This window comes from Coffea arabica, chromosome 4c, assembly GCF_036785885.1.
Source record: "Coffea arabica cultivar ET-39 chromosome 4c, Coffea Arabica ET-39 HiFi, whole genome shotgun sequence".
Classification (NCBI taxonomy): domain Eukaryota; kingdom Viridiplantae; phylum Streptophyta; class Magnoliopsida; order Gentianales; family Rubiaceae; genus Coffea; species Coffea arabica.
The window spans coordinates 5,437,295-5,456,852 of record NC_092316.1 but is presented as its reverse complement, the minus strand read 5'-3'; the positions used below and the strand labels follow the sequence as shown (position 1 = coordinate 5,456,852).

The window sequence follows — 19,558 nt, the reverse complement described above, 5'->3', positions numbered from 1 at the left end:
AGCCAAAAAAGACTACTGCAAGTTGGAAGGAAAAGCAGTAGAATAGGTTGATGCACATAGACATCAGCAATTCTTCATTACAAGATATCAGTACATTTTCAGATTAATGTAATTGGCCAGTACTTTTTTACAGAATTTCTGGCGCAATTCTTCATTTGGCTACCCTCCTTATCAACAGAGACAGACATCATATGCACTTTGTGGTCTCCCGAAGATTTCAAGTCAGATCGTGATGCTGAAGAAATTCTACAATGCATGGGTAAACTTCTTTTGGTGCCTGCAGTTGGAATTTGCTCCAATAATGAATTGCATTGAGGAACCAAAAATCTGCAGACTGGAAGGTTACAGAATGGACATACCAAGCGACCGCCAACTAGATCATAGTGAGCATAGTGTGGACCTCTCGGCTCTCCAAGAACTTTGAATTTCACAAACCTTCCCGGAACTAGCTTTACAGTTTCTAGTCAACGTGAAAAGAGGTAGAGAGAACATAAAGAATAGGTTGATACAATCTTCTATAACATCTACAGATAAGTGCAGTGAGTTTCTACCATATACAGCTTCAGGAGGACATATGAGGTCTTGGTCTCCCGCAAGTGCCAAAATGGGAACCTTGCTCTTGTTCAGATGATGCTTGTAAATGAAAGTTTCGTTCCTATTACGTAGTCCACCCTCTTGGAATACTGTTCTTAATTGCACGAGAAGCTTAGCAGGTATAGTGCCTGCATATCATACAGCTTTAAAGCATATGATAGCACAATGATATTAAGAATAAGTGCAATAAAATAATAGCAGAAGAAATATTTGGTAGAAGGGCTGCACAGGATTTCAACTCCAAGGGGTTAAGTGCAGTGGTCTACAGTGTTGCAAACAAGTTGACTTAAAACTAGCTGTAGGTGTTAATTTTGCTTTGACAGGAAACGATTGGCATTTCAAACTAGTTCAGAAGCACTTGCAAAGGCACGAAGCCACTTCATTTCCTTAATGCTCAAGTTTGAAGGCTGCTCCTAAGTAGAGTGTTAGAGAAGAAATCATGCCAAGGTCAGCAAACTTTTCCAGCATTTAATCACCAAATAACGAGTTTGATTTCAATAAATTATCCCCTGAATAGTTGAGAGAGAAGAAAAATGCTCTCATACTTACAGAAATTGTTCAAGACAAGCTTCTCAAGCATCTCTGGTCGCATCATGTTTTGTGCAGAAACCTGTAGGTTTAACCAAGACAAAAAGTACGGAGGGCCTTAAGATGCAAGAGGAAAAGCAGCTGCCATGAATGCTCCTAATGGAACAACAGGGACACTCAAAGCTTGTGCAGGATCTACCTGTGAAAGAAGACCATCTTCTCGTAAGGTTTGATGAATGCACAAAGGAGCCACCCTTGAGAAATTTAGAAGTAGGAAGAAGCAGGATATGTTTCTTTTGACTTACTAGGGGCAACAGTAGTCTAAGTGATGATCTTGAAGTAGAGTAATCAAGAGATGATCCCAGCGTGACAATTGATGCCAACTCAGAGTGCCGTCCTTTGTAACCTTCAGGAGTGAATAAATATTGCTTATTTAACAACGTAATTTGATACAATACTAGCAGACTACAGAGGATATCTTTAGATCTATGAACCGGGTATGCAATGTCCACATTGAAAAGCCAAGAGATCAAAATTCTGGAAAATAAGTTCCACCAATAAATAAATGCTCAAATCAGACAAGGTGTGCATTATATGAAGGATGTTCAAAAGTATTGCGATGAGAACTGTCAGTGTCTATTATTGCCAGCTAAATGGCTCCGTGTATTCCTTTCTCTTGAGTCATCTCTTGACGTCAAATTAGGGCTTGAATATCGAACTTCAACCTCCTAAGATCAACCCGTCTGTTAGAAAAGTTAAAAAAGGATTCTTTCTTTCATGCTTTCCTTTCTTCTCTTTTTTGTAGTCAAGTGAGCAATTTCTACACATAAATAGATGGATGGATACAGAAAAGAGCTTCACTGGACCATTCGCGTTTAGGAGCTTCAACTCTCCCACTTTATGCCATCACATTTGAGTTTAACATATCACATCCATGACCTTTTGAATTAAGGTAAATTGAGGGGCCAAAATGTGCTAAATACTACCAAAGAATAACAATCATGATAGCACACAGGAGCAATTATATTCCGTTGAAGCTGAAAATCAGCAGAACAAAGTCCTCAAAAGTAAACTTAACAATTGCATCAATATCTCTTAACGGTATGGACAGGAAAAAGATTGAGGAAATAATCATAAAATCATACCATTCTGAGAAAGCATTGCATATAACAGGATGCCTCCCATGGAGTGGCCAATTGCAAGCAACCTATCATCCTTTGGTTTACATTGGGTCCTTACATACTCCATCTGTATTAATAGAAACTTTAACTTGAATTGACGCATACAATATTATCCAATATCAAGATTCTCTTGAATTTGCACATATAAAATATTTAAAATCAAGATAAGTACTAAATAGAAATATAACTTAAACAGAAGAAGAGAGTTTGTATGAGGTCTAAACTCATCAATAATGGGGAAATGTCACCTCACCGCAGCAGGCACATCCTCCTCCAGATAGTGATCAAAGTCCCAATTGTACTGAGAATGAGATCAAGCTGTTTCTGAAAGTCATCCATCAGCAAAGAAAACTGCTCCTGCAGACCAACTGATTTTTGACCACCTGCAAAGATGTTTCCAAGCTTTTGGCTCCAATTCCTTACTTGGTTTGCAGCAGAATCTTGTCTGGCTCGTGCTAAGGCTGATAGGTTGCCAAGTGCAATTGGTTTCAAACTACTGAGCATCTTTAATAAGTTTGATAATTTAGTAACTATATTCTGCGCTTCTATGTTTCATTCAAACACCTAAAGCACACAACCAGCTCACCTTCATTCAGCAAGTTAGAGAATCCTTCAGCTATATGCACAAAAGCATCCTTCAGTTTCTCCCTTAAGAGAAAATCATCAGATCTATTCACTGCTTCTGATTTCTGTACTTAAAGTGAACAAAATTTCTGGATTTTTCGGAAGCATGGGAATTAATATTTGCCAGTAATTCTTTGCGAAATGTTTATAACTTAAGCAACTTGGATAAAAAATTAGCTTGGAAAGTTAACCACATGATTTCTTTGGATGATTGATTCTTTGCGTAATGTTTATATTTGAAGCAACTTGATAAAAAGTAGCATTGAAGCGCAGGTATTAATTATGGATACCATCATTTTCACTCAAGCCTGCACCTCGGACTTCCAGAATCCAAGTATCAAATCCTTGAACGGACATGAAGCGTGCAAAAGAAGACTGCAATAAGGTTAGTTCATGCCCGAAGAATGTAAATACATGATGCCCAAAACAATACAATGACGTGCAATGACAAGGTCAGCTAGCAGTTAGCTTGGCAGTAAAAGGACAAAGCTCGGCAAAAGGCCAATCTACAAATACAGGATAATAGAGCGCTTCTTGTGGAGATGGCTAGCATGGCTGTTCTGATTTCTAGTGTATACTCTTATCCAATTCCAAGCGTTGACAAACCAATTTTCTGCCCTTGAAGTACTGGTAATTTTCACGAGCAACAAGAATGAAAGAACGGTAATGAGTCAGCTTTGATCTAGTAAACTGAAAAATGTTTGTTTTCCACAAACCCATCTATAATCACCAGGGGAAAAAAATGAACATAAATCCAAGTTATTCAATAGAATGGCCAAAAACTGGTACCAATTCAACTTTAAAGTTGATTTCTGAGGAATAGACGTCTACATACTCATGGAAATAAGTATCAGCAGTTTTGTAATATGGATTTTAAAAAAAAGGAGCAATCAAGGTGAAAATAGCCCAAAGAAGGCTAAAACAGAAAGAAAAAGCTAAAAAAAGGCCAAGAAAAAAATCAAGGAAACTCACCCCAGGAGCAAGATCATAGCCAATTGCATTTGTTCCCAATCCAGACAACAATAACAGGGGATGGTTCCTCTTAATCCCCTACCAAAGAAAAAGATAGCCAGCACAAAACTAAATTTCGTAAAAGTGCAGGAAGGCAAATAAGAAAACGGACGTTAATTTAAATGCATACCGCAGGGGAGGAGGGCCTGTAGCGCCATAGAGCGAGGCGCCAATGGGAGTCCGGCACCGGTACGTAGTGGAGCTCGTCAGCTGTACAAATGGAGGGCTTATCGGAAACCTTTCCGCCGGCGCCGGCAATGCTCCTAACAGCTCGCATGTTAAGTTTCGCCGCCGAATGCACGATGACAGGGGCATCAGGTCTGGGGCTACCGGCTGGGAAGTGGGTCGGCGACCGGACTTCCAATCGGAGAAAACCAACATGTTTCATGATTGGGTCTTTTCACAAGTTCTCTCAAATCTAAATGTGCATTGGTTCTTCATTAGTTAGTAGATATTTGTGGAGAAAATAGTCAAGTGTCTTTTTTTCCAAGGAAGAGGTACAGTTGCTTTGGGGACAGCCAACATTACTGCTTCTGGAGATATTACGTGCATGGTCGCAACATGGCCTACCATACCTTTAAATCGTTTTCTTCATACGTACAAATCATCGTCTAAAATTTGAAGTGGAATTAACTTCTTCTCTTTTTAGGTCAAAACAAAATTTATTTAACTTGCTCGTTGACACAAATGGATTTATTTTTTGAAGGTAGGAAGAAAAAGGAAAATAACACCTATATTTTGGTGAAGGGCTGACAGTTATTTCTCCATTTAATTTTAGCAGTTAAATTGAATTTAATAGAAGTAGAGATGTTAAACCTTCTTGTTTCTAATTTCTTAGAATGTGGCTTATCATGTATTCCTATCTATTAACCAACGGCCATCCAGGCTATTAGCCATCACTCAAGATTTAAAGTTTTGATAGGGTAGAAAGTCAAGGGTTGCCTCTTTGCCTCCTATTACTTGCCACTATATATGCACCATCGTCGTCTGTGCTTTCATCTGATTTAATGATCGTTCAGTTCTCGTTAGTTTCCAATGAGCTTAGTTGGATCGATACTTAATGTAACAATGTACATTACATTATTGTTTTTCTTCCTCTTCTAATATGAAAGAAATTAATAAGAACCGTCAGCATTAGAAAATCATGAATTAGGTTAATGATCCATAGTAATTGAAACAATTAATAAGTTCTTCGCTATGGCTGGAGACTGAAACAGACATCAGCAAGCAGTTTCAGTTTGTTGGTAGGAGGTGGAATAGGTGCAATCAAATGCACATTGGCAGGAAATATTTGAATGAAAGCAACTGCAGACAAACTGAGTAATGGCATGCATGTGAAACTCCAAATGCTTTCACGCACTTGCCTCTGCAAACGTTGTCATCGCAGTTGGGCAGTGGTAATATTTTGAAGCACTTCTTTGGTGTACTTGAACGCCTAATGAGTACAAAAACATAACACGCGCGGTTAAAGCTTTCTTAAATAGAGATTCAAGAAAAGAAAGGACCAAAACAGGCAAAGCAACTTTCGAAGTATTTTATTTCTTTATCTTTGGAAAAGTGTAGAAATAAAAGAAGGCCTTTAAGAAAATTGTCAAAAAAAAAAGAAGAAAAAAGAAAATCTGTGCTTGAATGTTTTAAACCAAACTTAGATAATTAATATACTAAGTTCTGGGTTAGTTTGGCAAGTTCTATAGCAATTGTGTCCTAGTACATTTGGTGGACGAAACTTGTTGAATAACTTCTTGGCATATGATCTCCTTTGTCGAAAAGCTCAAACACGTCCACCCACACTTCATTATGCACTCAATTTTCATACATTGCAACTAGTTTTTTCTCGTTAGTCCTCTAAATTCTCTTCTTTTGGTAGTGCTGTCAGTTTTGGGATCTAATCCAATGCACACAAATTAATTAGCCATGATTAAAAAGGTATTATGTTGTTAAAGCAATGATTAGATACAATGTAATAAAATAATCATGAAGTGAAAGCAAAATGTCAATCAGGACAAAACCAAGCATGATAAGAAACGAATCAGTTGAAATGATTAATAAATTCTTCCTGTATACGTATCTCTCATCGTGGTAAGAAAAAGAAAAGCATCAAGCAAGATCCACAATTTTGATAATGTGTCTAAATTGGTAGATTGAGCCCAGCAACAGCAAGAAGTCTCACCCAACGGGAATACTCAGCAACCATCTCAAGACTTAGAATTGCAGATCAGTCTTCGGGACAAGTCTTCTGACCTCCAGTGAGATACCTATCTGATTGGTTCAAGAATCCTTAATCACTTTAAATGGTCAAAAGAAATGGCAGTCTCTGAAGTTGACACACCTTGATTCTGTCAGAACTGTTGAACATTAAGTTTCACATCCTCCACAGATTCACCTTCATTTTGTTCACTTTGATGAACTGACAACAGAAAGAATGTATTGAGCAATTTCACTGGAGGCATTTGGCTTTGCAGCCTGGAGAGCCCTCTGAGACATCTCTACCATCAAGCTCTCATTGTCTGCATATATCGAAGTATGTACACTATTCAGTGGTATAGCACTGTTGGAGTAAGGAAATGGATCACTATGGAAGCAAAGATATTCAGTCCACAAAGGAATATTGCTACTGAACAAATATGCTAGGACTATACTAAGGGTTCTCTTTGGCAAGAACACAGCTGCATTTGTACGAATATATACAAAAATATACTGGAGCAGACACTAGATAAGATAACTACGTTCTGATTTTCTGATAGATTGCGCATACATGACCTTCAAAAGACAGAAGGATAAGCATAAATATGTCAGAGCCATCAAAACAACTGCATGAGTGAAATAACTCACATTTTTTCTTCTGAACTACTGTAGCAAGGATCTTACAGGGTGGTAAACTGATTATACCTAGAATTTCTTCAACGGCAGTTCTGAGGGTTGTTGAGTCAAGTTCATCTTCTGTTATAACTCTTGAACCAGCTAAATCAGCCATCAAAAATGCATTTTTAAGCTGATGCCCTTCATCAACGTTGGGTGATGGTATCTACAAAACTCAAAAGATGGTTAACAATCATGGTTGAACTCATCAATAGAGTTTGTATGGATAGTTGTTTTTCTAATTATCTAATAATGTAAATACCACAACTACAGCTTATAGATCAGCAATGAAATTCCCAAGAAATTCTTCTATTATGATTAGCAATGAAGGAGTATTTAGTTATCAATACAAATTGCAGAGCTTAACTTCTGCAGTCAGCGAAACCTATCAAAGACTTTGCAACGTTTTGCTAATCGTCATGAGCATGCAATAGTTGTCCTCGAATGGAAGGATAGTACTATCAGAAGAAATCATGTGTCTTCTCTAAGGTTATTCAAGAAGTAGGGGAATATCTTTGGGTCCAGAGGAGAGGGGTGTGTGAGGTGAAGGGAACCAAAGCTGCAACCTAGTGGCATCAAAATTCTCAGGGTTGGAAACCTGGCAACCAAGAAATCATAGCTTGGCACGATGAATCATTTAACTAAATCAACTAACCACATTTGATACATATCAGACAACTAAGAATTCTTTAATACCAGTATACAAGGTTTTCCGGTTGCCAAAATCTCAGAACAAGTCATTGCCCCAGCCCTTGATATGATTAGGTCTGCTGCAGCATATGCCAAATGCATAGAATGCAAGAACCTTCACAATACAAAAGCTAATCAGAATCCAAAAAAATAACGAGAAACAGAGAACATTGGCCCTAAAACGATGTAAGGACTAACCGTAATCCAAGCAAATGAGAATGAATAAGAAAACAAGAAAGCATTCGAGAGAGACAAAAACTCACGACTTCAGAATCAGTCTAGGATGGTTCTTGACAAGACTTTCCATTTCATCAAATGATTCCACCCCAGTTTGCCAAATGATGAATAAATCCTCACGCTGATTCAACATCTCAAAATAAGAATTCAACAATGCAATATTGATCGCACTGGCACCCAAAGATCCTCCAAGAACCAAAACTACCTTCCCTTGTCGCTTCCCTGTACCCTCAACTGCCTTAGGGAAAAAATGCTTTCTTGCATCAGCCTTCACCACATTCTTGCTCAAAGAAAACCTCACTGGATTCCCACAGACTATACACTTATTCCTTTGCCAAAAACAGTCCACACTAGAATTAAATGCTACAAAAACTTTCTCAGCAAATAAAGAAAGCACCCAATTTGCAATTCCAGGAACTGAATTTTGCTCTTGTATTACCAATTTTAAACCTTTCATTGCTGCAGCTAGGCAAATGGGGAAAGAAACATAGCCACCAGTGCCGATTACTATTTGTGGGCTGAACTCTTGAAGGGTTTGGAAGCTTTTGACGAGGGATTTTGTCAGAAGGAAAGGAAGGATGAAGATGTTGTGAACAGAGATTAAAGGGCGGGCTAAAGGGGCTGCCGGGATGGCGACAAATGGGTAGCCGGCGAAGGGGACGGCGGCGCTTTCCATCCCGGTCGGGGTGCCTATGAAGAGGATTTGGATGTCAGGGTTTTGGTTTTTAAGCTCATCTGCAATTGCCACAGCGGGGGATATGTGGCCTCCGGTCCCACCGGCGGCGAATGCAACTTTGAGAGTTTCTGAGGTGGCTGCCGCTGCTGAGGCATTGGTGGTTTTTGCACTAGGTTGATTGAGAGAAAGACAGCCGTTGGTCTTGAAATTCCTGCTTAAGAAGAAAAGGGAAAAACGGTTAGTTTACCTTGATTTGAAGCTTTTAAGCATCTGTTATGGTGAACTTGGCACTTTCAGAAAGACTAGAGCTTGCCTGGAACAGTGGAGCGTTGAGAGCTTAGGAGTGGAAAGAGAGTAGGAAATGGTTGCCATTTTACAGTGTGTGAAATTGAAGGTGAACTAGTGTGTGAAACATCTTTCGCTTTCAGTTTGCTGGGGTTGCTCTTGATACTTCCAAGGATTAAAATCCAGATGTTACTAGATTCCAATTTGTATCATCACGAGGACAGAACTCAAAAACTACAAAAGTCATGATGCTTTCTTAGGATTTTAGTCATGGATGGGTCCCCAAGTACAAGTTTAGATGTTGTTTATACTTTATACATCGTACCCCAACAAAAATAAAATAAAATGTTGTTCATACTTGACGAGCTTTCTTTGCATCACGTCCTCAATATTGGGAGTGTGGAAATTGGGACTGGAATAATCAGACAATAACATAACATATGTTGGTCGTACATGTGAAGTAAATGCTGTAAGAGGTTCTTTTGTTAATTGGTGCTACACGTCGTCTTTTTCATTCCTGTTGAGGAGGACTCTCTTCAAACACAGCCCAACTTAACACTAAAATACTACCAGTCTCATAAAACAACAATCAAGAACAAATGCAAAAATTAAAACTCAAACAATAAGCGCCAGATGTCCGAAGACGCAGAGCCAATCGTTAAATTAGAAAACTTGGAGTCTGATGCTAATTGAAACCAACAGCAAACAAAGAGTACAAATAAAAAGTAAAAAATATACCAGGCTAGTACCCATTATCTCACCATTAATTATTTTAGGGCAAATTATCCAATTGGCCCTTGAACTCTTTGCCTAGGTAAAAATAAGCCCCTCATCTATTTTTTGCTGACTTTAAACCCTCGAACTTGTAAAATTGGGTACCTGTGACCCTTTTAGCCAGTTTCTCCGGTTTTGCAACCGGGAGGCCAATTCACACGAATATCAGTGTGCTTCTTCAAAGGGCATTTTTGTCCGCATTTCCTAAGCAAAAAGGGAACAACCCCCTTCTTTCCTCCATTTCTGCAAAATCCCCCCAACTTCTTCAGCTTTCCTTGGAATGTCAGCAAAAGACTTTGACACCGCCATGGCTGCAGCACCGGTTGCATGTCAGGGTTGGTACCAACAATTCTACCATCCGGGGTTGCCTCGCCAAGATACGGGTCAATTTTGCTCAATTGCCTGACCCAACTCGGCTCTGCGAATAAATAAAATCATCACAGCCTCCTTTCATGGTAAATACAGGACAGCCATTTAGCATGATCCACAGCAGGAGGAGGTAGTAAGCGTTCAGCATGTAGGGGGTGTAAAGTGAAATTGTCAGAAACCTCAATGGAAGTACAAGAATTATTTCTGCAGTTTGCTAAATCAAAGGGCTGTTGGTTTGCTTGCGTTTGAAATCTTAGGCTTAAAACAGAGAGGGGGCAACCACCCTTTACAGAAATCCCACTCTCTCCCTGTTTGCCGCACTAGTGAAGAAGCATTTGAGAGCATTAACCCAGAAATTATTTTTTCAGGTTTAATTGTAAGATACACCCTCAACTTTCTTCAGGTTGCAAAGCGCCCCTTTCTTCAAGTTGACTTGATGGAAGCAAGGTCCTTGAGCTGCCGGAGGGTTCTCGATTTGCGAACCAAAAAGGCTCTGAAATGGGTTTGAATGATATGGGCGGCGATTGAGAAAGCTACGGCGAGGGTTTTGCAGAAATAGAGGGAAGAAGGAGGAGTTTCCTTTTTGTTTAGAAAATGCGGACAAAAATGCCCTTTAAAAAAGCACACCGGTATTCGTGTGAATTGGCCTTCCGGTTGCAAAACCGGAGAAACTGGCTAAAAGGGTCACAGGTACCCAATTTTACAAGTTCGAGGGTTTAAAGTCAGCAAAAAATAGATGAGGGGCTTATTTTTACCTAGGCAAAGAGTTCAAGGGCCAATTGGATAATTTGCCCATTATTTTATAATCCACCAACTGAACCATAAGGGCACAAATGATTATGAAGGACAAATACGTAATTAGACAATAATTTAGCAGCCACATTCACCACCACCCAACACATGAAAGACACAATCCTATTGCAACCACATCCAAAATGCCAAAACAGCCCACAACTCCCAATCCAAATTACCACATTGCCTGCAAAGAAACGGTCCAATCAGAGCCTGAATAAGTGGAGCACCTCAATCGAATCTTCGTTCGATCTATAATTGTGTGCTACTTATTTGTTGTGAGGTGTCGTCTGTAGCCAATTGAGTAGAAGTCTGTGATAACATTATTGCTGCAGCTGGGGAAATTGTTTGGTACCGGGGTAGTGTTGCAGTTGGATGCTGAGCATAGTATGCCTGATCATGTGTTGGGTGAGCATATTCATAGCCATAATTTGTAACAGAAGCAGAAACAGCTGGAATGGACTGTGATGGAGGAGGCATTTGAGAAAGGCTATAGTATTGTTGCTGAAACTGGTTGGCAGGAACTTGAACTAATGTTGGGGTTGCAGTACCAGCTGTTCTGTATAAATTGGCTGGCACTTCAGGCTTTGTTGTAACTGTTTTTGCAGGGTAAATTTGTGGAGCAATTTCCTTGTAAGCAGTGGAAAGAACATAGTTTGGAGTTGGCGTTGGTGGTCGGGCTGCGGCTACTGATGTTGCATCAACTATATTGGACTGCACTGCTAGGTTGTAAGGTTGGGTTTGAGTAACAGGCAGCAAGTACACTGGATACTGCTGATCAATTTGTTGATGAATTGCCTGTTGCGGTGGGGGTGCATAAACGGGATAGTAAGATGAGACTGGCACTTGACCCGTTGCAGCATGCTGGATATAATGTGCACTGGTTTGAATGAACTGTTGTTGGAGCTGGTTTTGCTGCGAGGGTGGCAGAACCATTGTCTCTTGAACTTGCTGCATTTGAAATAGAGGGCTTGGATCCGTAATATTACTCTGGTGATCAACCCCAGAAGAAGGAATTCTATTCTCTCTGGTTGCAGAGGAAGCAGGGTCCTGGTAAATTGTGTGTTTGGAAAGAGAGGCGGAAGATGCAATGCTTGAATCACTGGAAAATGAAATCGTTAATGTAAGTCAATGAAACGTCTCATGCTAGAAAGAGAAAATTATCCTGAAGTTCAACAGATTTTTCTTGTCAGATAGAATTAGGAACTCCAATCTCTGGTTCATTTCCAACAATACCTAAACCATTGTGAGAAAATAACCCTGTATATGTCACTTTGTTCCATCCATCAAATTTTGGGTCCTAATTCCTAAAAGGAATGGTCTCACCCTAATTTGAGGATTGTCTGTAGCACATGCTACATAACTACATTTCTACTTTTAACAAATCGAGACGCAAATGTGGCATAAGGAAGAAAATGGTAAAAGATCTGATAAATGTTGAGACTTTTTCTACAGCTGTTATATTTGAAAGTGATGGAGACGAGCTTGTGAGTCTGATTGAGCCGCCTCTATAATCCCTTTAGGCTATTTAGTCCCCTTTGAACTTGTTCAGCCGAAAAAAATAAGGTACTCAAGAAACAGAGAACATCATAGAGATTGTGTTACCTGGCTACAGAATCAGGTGAAGGCAAGTTGTAACCTACAGCATGTTTCGAATCTGGTGATGGCAAATTATAAGCATCTCCAAATTTTCTTGGTACAGACTGCAAAGGCAGAGGTGGTTTCCGGGGTCCACCAGGTGGTGCTCCAAGATCTGATTTCTCATCATCTGAGATAATGCGAGTCACATTCTCCCCTGTAACAGCTCCAGAGTGCACCCCAACCCCACCAACGATTATAGGAATAGGTGGTTGTGAAGTTCCCATATGAATGGATCGATCATCTTGCTTTTGTGCATTTGAAGCAACATTCATCTGAGAGAGCTGTTCATCCAATCCACCCAATCTTGCATTTGTCTCATCAATCCTAACCTTAATAGGAGGAAGATTCGACATGGATGGAGACGAAACACTAGACTCAAATGAAGAGGTTGTTTGCACCATAGGTGAATCAGAAAATGTTGATTGTACATCCTGAATGGCGTTATTAATCGCTTGCTTGTTGCCACCTGAAGTCAAATTTTGAGCCTCTATAACTGTACCAGAATCCACATTTACTCGAGGCTCATCAAGTTCCAGCAACTTATCAACAGCAGCTGAATCTGAAAGTCCTCTAGGAAGCAAACCAGCACCATTTAAAGCATCAACAAACCACGTTTCAGACTTTGCATCGTCAAGCAGGCATCCCATTGAAGCTGCAGTTTCAGGCTTGACAGCAAAGAGAAATAAGCGAAGGCGAGGAGGTTTCAAGGGTGAAGCTGAGTTTATTCTATCATACTCTTCTATCATGTTTTCCAGGTCCTCATCAGTAGTGATGGAGACAAGGGAGTCCAGGTCTTCATTGGGAAGCTGATACTTGAGAACGAATTGGCGGCCATTGAGGAGTGTCTGGGAGAGCCTCGAATGGAAGTCTGAGAGAGAGGCATGGCGGTCCACCACGACAATGCGTGTATCACCACCTACATAGCAGAGAGACTTGTCATGGGGACGAGGAATAATGTGACCTCCATAGCTGCACATCAGGCGCAACTTGGCACCCGGAACTGGTGGTAGAGGTTCATCCCATGTGTCTATATGTTGAGACCGTGGCGAAGAGTTCGTTGAATCAGGGTAGTTCTGGTGAATCTGGTGATTATTGGTGGTTGTAGCAGTTTGAATAGATGCAGGTATCATGGAAGGATGGGGTGGTGGATCCATCAGCCTGGTGTTGAAAGGATGGTGGCTTTTCACAAAAGAAAAAAGGGTTGTGACCTTTTAGATGGGGAACACTAGTGTAAAAGATGTACAAGGACCAGCTGAATCCTGAATGCTTGATTTTTACTGATGTCCTGTACTATTTTTACAACTCCTAAAAGTGCTTTTGGATTACTCAATGGATACAGCTTGCCTATCTGCACAATCCAAAGTAAATTTAAATTTACATCTAGTAGTTGCAAGTGAGGCTTAGCACTTAACGCAGCAAAAAAGTCCACACCATGTTTACATCTTAGCTTTTTTGCTTTGTTCGAGGGTTAGTTAAAAAGCACACAAAAATTTACTACTTACCAAACAACAGAAATGGCGAGCACGATAAAAGTGATTTCACCAAACTAATGAACAAAATGTACATGGTTCAGCTGATCTTAAGCTGACAAATTTGTGGGTTTTTTTTTTTTTTTGAGGGGGGGGGGGGGGGGGGGGGGGGAGGATGTTTGAGTTGCTATACAAAGGAAAGGGAATGTAATTGTCAACTACTGTTAATTTCTGCTGAATGTGGTGTGCCATTCTAAGTTCGGTTAAAAAAAAAAAAACCCATTGGATCCACATAAATCACATATTGATCAACTATGAAACTTGTGTAATTTTCTGCAGATTTTGAGTTGAAATTGGATGGATAATCAATGCATATGCCACTTTCTCACGAGCAGTGCAAGTAGCATAAAACGTATTTTGTGATCCTTTCTTTGAAGTTTAAAGTTCATTTTCTTTTTTACTCTCTCTGAAGTCTCAATAGTATATCCACACGAAACAAAAAACTTCATGTTAGGCAAAAGAAATATAGGATCCCACATTGATATAATACTTGTATGATCAACTTACAACTGTCAAGAAAGAATAGGCTAGAAAAACACGCTAGGAGAAAGGATCACGTGTGGTACAATAGAAAATATGATAAAAGAATGAATTGATGCAGATGAATGGTGACCTAAAAATATGGTAAATGCATGAATAATAGTGAGTAAAATGGCGGGCAATTAAAGCAATCCTCAAATCTATGAAATCTTCTGGCTTTGTGCTTCCTTAAGATTTGCGAACTTGTGATGGTTGAGTCGAGAGTGGATCCCAAGAGAGTTAACGATTTGTAGGGAAGACTGCACACAGTAGCCAGCCAGTGGGCAATGGAACCATCCCAATCTATTTGGTGAAACTCGAAATTTAATTGTTGAGGGCCAGTACTTTTAAGGATGTTATAGCCCATTCATTGCATTGGTAGTTAACACTTTCAAATCTCTCTGAGTTTGATCACACACACAAAAAAAAAAAAGTATACAATTGAGCCACTTTCTCAACAAAAGTCAATGTGTTTTGAATCCTGCTGCCGATGAAGCGAGAACTGTATTGATAAGCGATTAATAAGAATCTAAACTTCTTTTTTAACCAAAATAAATAAATAAATAAATAAATATATATATATATATATACACATATTTGCATGCACTTAGTAGGTTTCACCTCATGGTTGCATGTTTAATTCATTTGCAATAATAGTTGCGTAAACCACAAGCCATTGTATCCTGTAAGGGGCTATAATCATAGGTTCGGTGTCATTGTGTCAAGTGATTAATTATGGCTTAAACCAAACAATCGAGTAAAAACTCTGAAAATCATGCTAGTAGCTAGAGGACGTTAATTAGCTGTACATTGTTTACCCTTTTTGATCACCTTTTCTCCTATCACTAAATAGAATGAAGTGAATTATGGGATATATATCTTTTTGCTGTGAAATGGATAAAGCAAAATGTAGCAAGGATTATGAGATCAAAAAGTGAAAAAAAAAAAAAATTTGACCATACCAACCTTTGATATGCATAATTCCTGCAGATGTATCCTAATAGACACGTCAAGTAAGTTCTACCAAACACAATATGCTTAGCCATTCTAAAATGATCTTCTTCTTTATCTTCAGGACTGGATGCTGTCTTCAGATAGTATGGGTGCTAGGCTAGCAAACCTCCTCAAGTATTATATGGGCATAAAGAATAATGCCGTTCCAAAAATTTAAGATTAGGGGGCTTCCTATTATATAGCAGTACTAATTGGCATACAGCATCCAAGTATCACATGCACGTAAAACTCTCCCCCACTAGAAATAATCCTGGACACTCTCTGGAATGTGTTGGACGTCAGGATTTGGTTCCTTTCTTCTAGCCACAATCATAGGTGCATCAATAATTTATTTCCACTTACACTATTTTTCTAGGATGTGTTAATGATATATGCTAAAGTTACCTTAATTTTTTTTTCCCCAAAAGTCAGCACTTTAAGAAATTTTTAGGAAATTTACAAGATTTTCGAGCATCCTATTCAGGTTTTCTTCTTGTTGCCGATTTCAATGGATAACCAACTTTTAAACAATTATGCCATAAACCCTTTTGAGAATCTTATTCATCTATTCAGTTATCGAATTTCAGGTCATTGCATGTGTTCTTCATAGCCACATTCCGAGGAGTCCCCCCATGTTCGCGCGCTCTCTTGTAATCCCTGGATTAGTTTTCCGTAAAGTACGAATTCCCCCTTTCATTTTAGTAATGTCAGAAGCAGAAATGCTTAGCATTTATGATTTGATTGATGATTTACTGGATTTCTTTGAGGATATGAGAGGCTATTCCTCCTCGCATAAATTTATTTCAAGAATAAAATCGTCCATTCATCTGTCTCAGAAGTCATACGGGTCTAATTCTTCTTGAATTTGATGCTGTTTCAGCTCAGGTCATTTCTACCATATAGACATAATGTTGGTGATTACATATAGTTAACTAAATAGTACGTATCTTCTTGTTTTTGCTTGTTTACAAAATCAATTAAGCCTTGATTGTGAAAAACACTAGCATTGGTTCACAGTTCATTCTGGTTGAAAAAGGACATTAATACTGCAATAAGGATATTGTTACAGTTTAAGTGTATCTGCATAGTTATCCATGTATTGCAATAAACATTTGATGCTAAAACCTTCACAGAGTCCTTTCATTCCATTCACCCCTAGGAAAGACATGCGCTTTTGCATTATTGCATACAGTTCTTAGTTCTTAAGAAGTGTATTTTGGACTTTCCATCTCATGCTTCAAGTTTCCTGTTCAAGGCTGTTACGGAAATCAAAGTACCAGAACTTCCTCTTTGTAATTTAGTTGAGTTCTTGTCATGGTTGAATTAGCTTCCCTCTTACACGTCTAAGATGCTATTTGAATGCTTTATTCCTTGTTGTCAAGTTTTAGTGCTTACAATTCAATTCTGTTGATGCAGATTACTTGTAAAGATGCCAGGAATTCAATTTGGGGGGCACACTTTGAAATCCCATGGAACAAAGGTTGCAAGAGTCCACTTGCATGACTGGATAATTCTCCTGCTCTTGGTACTAATAGATGCTGGCTTAAATCTTATAGAACCATTTCATCGCTACGTGGGGCCTGAGATGATGACAGATCTGAAATACCCCTTGAAAATTCCAGACACTATACCATTTTGGGCAGTTCCAGTACGTAAGCCAATCCTACAAATCTTGCTTTGGCCTACGCAAAACTGCCTTTGGAATTTGTAGCTTTCTATGAAATATTATCGCCTGTCGTGTTCCTGATCATGCTATCTGTATAACAGATTTTTGCAATAATTGTCCCCTGCACAATATTTCTCATCTATTATCTCATCAGAAGGGATGTTTATGATTTGCATCATGCTACATTAGGTAATACTTACAGTTAACTGAAACTAAGATTTCATTATTCTTTGGTTTTTGCTCGTCTAAAGTAGTTCATTTTGTCATTGATGGGCAATCCTATTGCAGGCATTCTATTTTCGATACTCGTAACTGCAGTCATCACGGATTCCATCAAAGATGCCGTTGGTCGACCACGCCCTGACTTTTTCTGGAGGTGCTTCCCTGATGGAGTGCCGGTGCGTACTATACATTGCTCAAGCACAGGGCTTATGCTTATGCCAGTCTTTATGTATTACCTGCTAAATGGATTGTCTTGTTAATGTCTAGGTGTTTAAGAAGGGAATTGGGGATGTGCTGTGCTCAGGAGACCAAAGTATTATCAAAGAAGGATACAAAAGCTTTCCAAGTGGGCATACTTCATGTAAGTCAGAATACCTGTCAGTATCAGATGATTCTTCAGTCTGGATATCAAAAATCTGCCTTCAGTTAATCAATAATCAGCTGTGATTTCTCATACAAGCTTTCTTGCTTTTAATCTCTTTAACAGATAGCACATGCACTTTTCTTGTCACCAGTTCATGATACCATTTGAAGACAATAATATGTTTGGAAAATGTGTTTGTAATTGTAGTATTTTGGTATCGGTCACCCCCTTAAGTAAAAGGTCACATCTGACTAGAGCCTACAGACACAAAACGTAATTGTGCTCATGTTTCTTTCTTCCATCTAATTAACTTCTGATAATCTAATCGAAGTACCCTCCCTATGCAGGGTCCTTTGCAGGCCTTGGTTTCTTGTCATGGTACTTATGCGGGAAAATTAAGGCATTTGATCAGAGGGGGCATGTGGCAAAACTCTGCCTTGTCATTCTTCCTCTTCTTGTTGCTGCACTAATTGGTATTTCACGTGTGGATGACTATTGGCATCACTGGACGGATGTATTTGCTGGAGCTTTAATAGGTTTGTCAAACTAACTAAACGAAAGTTAAAAAGAGTTCTTCTTTGAGCTAGCACTGTAAAGATCTCTTAATGGTAACCTGTTGCAAAATGCAGGATCAGTAGTTTGCTCTTTGTGCTACCTGCAGTTCTTCCCCTTTCCGCATGGCATAAATGGTGAGTTTAAACAACTTGCCCGTGGCTCTGGGAAAGTTATTTTTCCAGAATACGAGCTGAATCCCTTCAGCTAATAAGTTAAGCATTTGGTCCCTGTTGATTGAAATGTTCAGCTTATCAGAAAAAACGAAGCATGTATTCGAAGTCATCCCCGGAGGCCTTGATCACATTAACTTTAAAAATCCATAATTCTGTTTTTCGAATGTCCATTTTGATCTTGAATAAAGATTGTATAGGAACTCTTCAGTAATTTGACTCTCTTACTCTTTCTGCAAAATGCAGGTGGGGCTACTCATACATTTCTTCGACTGCTGGAGGAAAATGGTTCAAAGAATTCAACAAACATAGAAATGGATCACATGCGAAACCACGTAACAGCAACTCCTGAATCCAGAAGCCAAGATTTAGATGCAATGGAAAATGGAAGGAGATATTGATTGCAAATTCTCAGATTCAGTACATATTATGTTAGACCTGGCTGCTACATAGGAATTATCAATATATAGCTTCTACAAATTCTTTGTTTGTACTTGTAAAATCTCAATCTGGTTATCAGAAGCGGTAAGAGAATCAAGTACAACCTACAGCCTCAAAGATCACACATAACCTTATCCCCCTTCGCCAATTATCCCACACTTTTGGGCTCTTTCTGTAGCTATGCAGATATTGCTTAAATTCAATTTTGATTTGACAGGAAACCTCAAGCTGCAAAATCCTGAATTATTACATTCTCCTTACTGTTCATTGGAGGCTGCAAAGTACCAAGTCGAGAAAGCTGATTACTCGCATAAGTTTGAGAAAAGGAGAACATAACCTGTTCAAAGCAGGTAACAAGAACACATCCAACTGTTAACATGCAATGTGCCAGAAAGGCTACTCATCCTACAGTTGAACATTAAATTACCTTGTTTGGATTGCCATTTTTCCTCAAAAATTTTTACGTTTTTCATGAACACATTTTTCAATTATTTTTTTATCTCACGTACAGCGAATCGCTGCAATATATCTTTCTACAAAGAACTCCAGAAAATAGTAATCCAAACGCCGGGCGATAGAAACATTTTCCCGTGTACACGCAAAATTTGCTGTCCTGGATTCACCTGGTCTCTTGTTGCCATGATCATTGCTTTCAAGACCGCCACATGTAAATTGTGCAGAGAATTCACAATTTGTCGGCTTTCCAGTTCTTGGAGCCCATCATCAAGGAGATCCAACCATTTGACTTGGGCTAAGAAATCTTGGGATGATTGTATTCCATGCGGCAAGTTGAGATAAGATGTGTCAGCCCAGTTACACTAATGCTACCAAATTCAGG

General features: G+C 39.2%; 3 protein-coding genes and 1 non-coding gene across 6 annotated transcripts; 1 reads left to right on the top strand and 3 right to left on the bottom strand.

The window, feature by feature from the left end:
- Positions 1-22: 22 nt before the first annotated feature.
- LOC113742095 (uncharacterized) lies at positions 23-5,365 on the bottom strand. The gene is made up of 11 exons (XR_003460793.2): positions 4,069-5,365; positions 3,900-3,977; positions 3,218-3,302; positions 2,890-2,985; positions 2,557-2,764; positions 2,268-2,370; positions 1,428-1,528; positions 1,144-1,321; positions 552-722; positions 360-460; positions 23-277 (listed from the first exon to the last, which is right to left on the bottom strand). It is a non-coding gene; the product is annotated as an uncharacterized protein (transcript).
- A 588-nt stretch (positions 5,366-5,953) lies between these two features.
- LOC140005194 (uncharacterized) lies at positions 5,954-9,176 on the bottom strand. 3 transcript variants are annotated; one of them, XM_072045688.1, is made up of 5 exons: positions 8,714-9,176; positions 7,751-8,611; positions 7,494-7,602; positions 6,771-6,963; positions 5,954-6,445 (listed from the first exon to the last, which is right to left on the bottom strand). In XM_072045688.1, the coding sequence occupies exons 1-5, from the start codon at positions 8,770-8,772 to the stop codon at positions 6,333-6,335; spliced, it is 1,335 nt and encodes a 444-aa protein (XP_071901789.1). In that variant the 5' UTR covers positions 8,773-9,176; the 3' UTR covers positions 5,954-6,332. The 3 variants fall into 3 exon arrangements, with proteins under 3 accessions (XP_071901789.1, XP_071901790.1, XP_071901791.1); XM_072045689.1 differs by having other exon boundaries at positions 6,828-6,963; XM_072045690.1 differs by lacking the exon at positions 5,954-6,445 and having other exon boundaries at positions 6,877-7,395.
- A 1,417-nt stretch (positions 9,177-10,593) lies between these two features.
- On the bottom strand, positions 10,594-13,565 carry LOC113742067 (uncharacterized). Its single transcript, XM_027269771.2, has 2 exons — positions 12,226-13,565; positions 10,594-11,722 (listed from the first exon to the last, which is right to left on the bottom strand). The coding sequence occupies exons 1-2, from the start codon at positions 13,413-13,415 to the stop codon at positions 10,873-10,875; spliced, it is 2,040 nt and encodes a 679-aa protein (XP_027125572.2). The 5' UTR covers positions 13,416-13,565; the 3' UTR covers positions 10,594-10,872.
- Positions 13,566-16,707: 3,142 nt separating this feature from the next.
- LOC113741492 (lipid phosphate phosphatase 2-like) lies at positions 16,708-18,760 on the top strand. The gene is made up of 7 exons (XM_027269023.2): positions 16,708-16,950; positions 17,070-17,157; positions 17,257-17,366; positions 17,458-17,551; positions 17,902-18,090; positions 18,184-18,243; positions 18,526-18,760. The coding sequence occupies exons 1-7, from the start codon at positions 16,732-16,734 to the stop codon at positions 18,678-18,680; spliced, it is 915 nt and encodes a 304-aa protein (XP_027124824.2). The 5' UTR covers positions 16,708-16,731; the 3' UTR covers positions 18,681-18,760.
- Positions 18,761-19,558: the final 798 nt, after the last annotated feature.

Excerpts from the sequence above, each read along its gene's own strand:
- LOC140005194 (XM_072045688.1), bottom strand. The coding sequence starts at position 8,772 with ATGGCAACCATTTCCTACTCTCTTTCCACTCCTAAGCTCTCAACGCTC. Across the intron at positions 8,612-8,713 it reads TCAACGCTCCACTGTTCCAG|GAATTTCAAGACCAACGGCT; the intron begins GCAAGCTCTAGT and ends CTTCTTAAGCAG. Across the intron at positions 6,964-7,493 it reads CCGGAAAACCTTGTATACTG|ATACCATCACCCAACGTTGA; the intron begins GTATTAAAGAAT and ends TGAGTTTTGTAG.
- LOC113742067 (XM_027269771.2), bottom strand. The coding sequence starts at position 13,415 with ATGGATCCACCACCCCATCCTTCCATGATACCTGCATCTATTCAAACT. Across the intron at positions 11,723-12,225 it reads TCACCTGATTCTGTAGCCAG|TGATTCAAGCATTGCATCTT; the intron begins GTAACACAATCT and ends TTCATTTTCCAG.
- LOC113741492 (XM_027269023.2), top strand. The coding sequence starts at position 16,732 with ATGCCAGGAATTCAATTTGGGGGGCACACTTTGAAATCCCATGGAACA. Across the intron at positions 17,158-17,256 it reads TTTGCATCATGCTACATTAG|GCATTCTATTTTCGATACTC; the intron begins GTAATACTTACA and ends ATCCTATTGCAG. Across the intron at positions 18,091-18,183 it reads ATTTGCTGGAGCTTTAATAG|GATCAGTAGTTTGCTCTTTG; the intron begins GTTTGTCAAACT and ends TGCAAAATGCAG.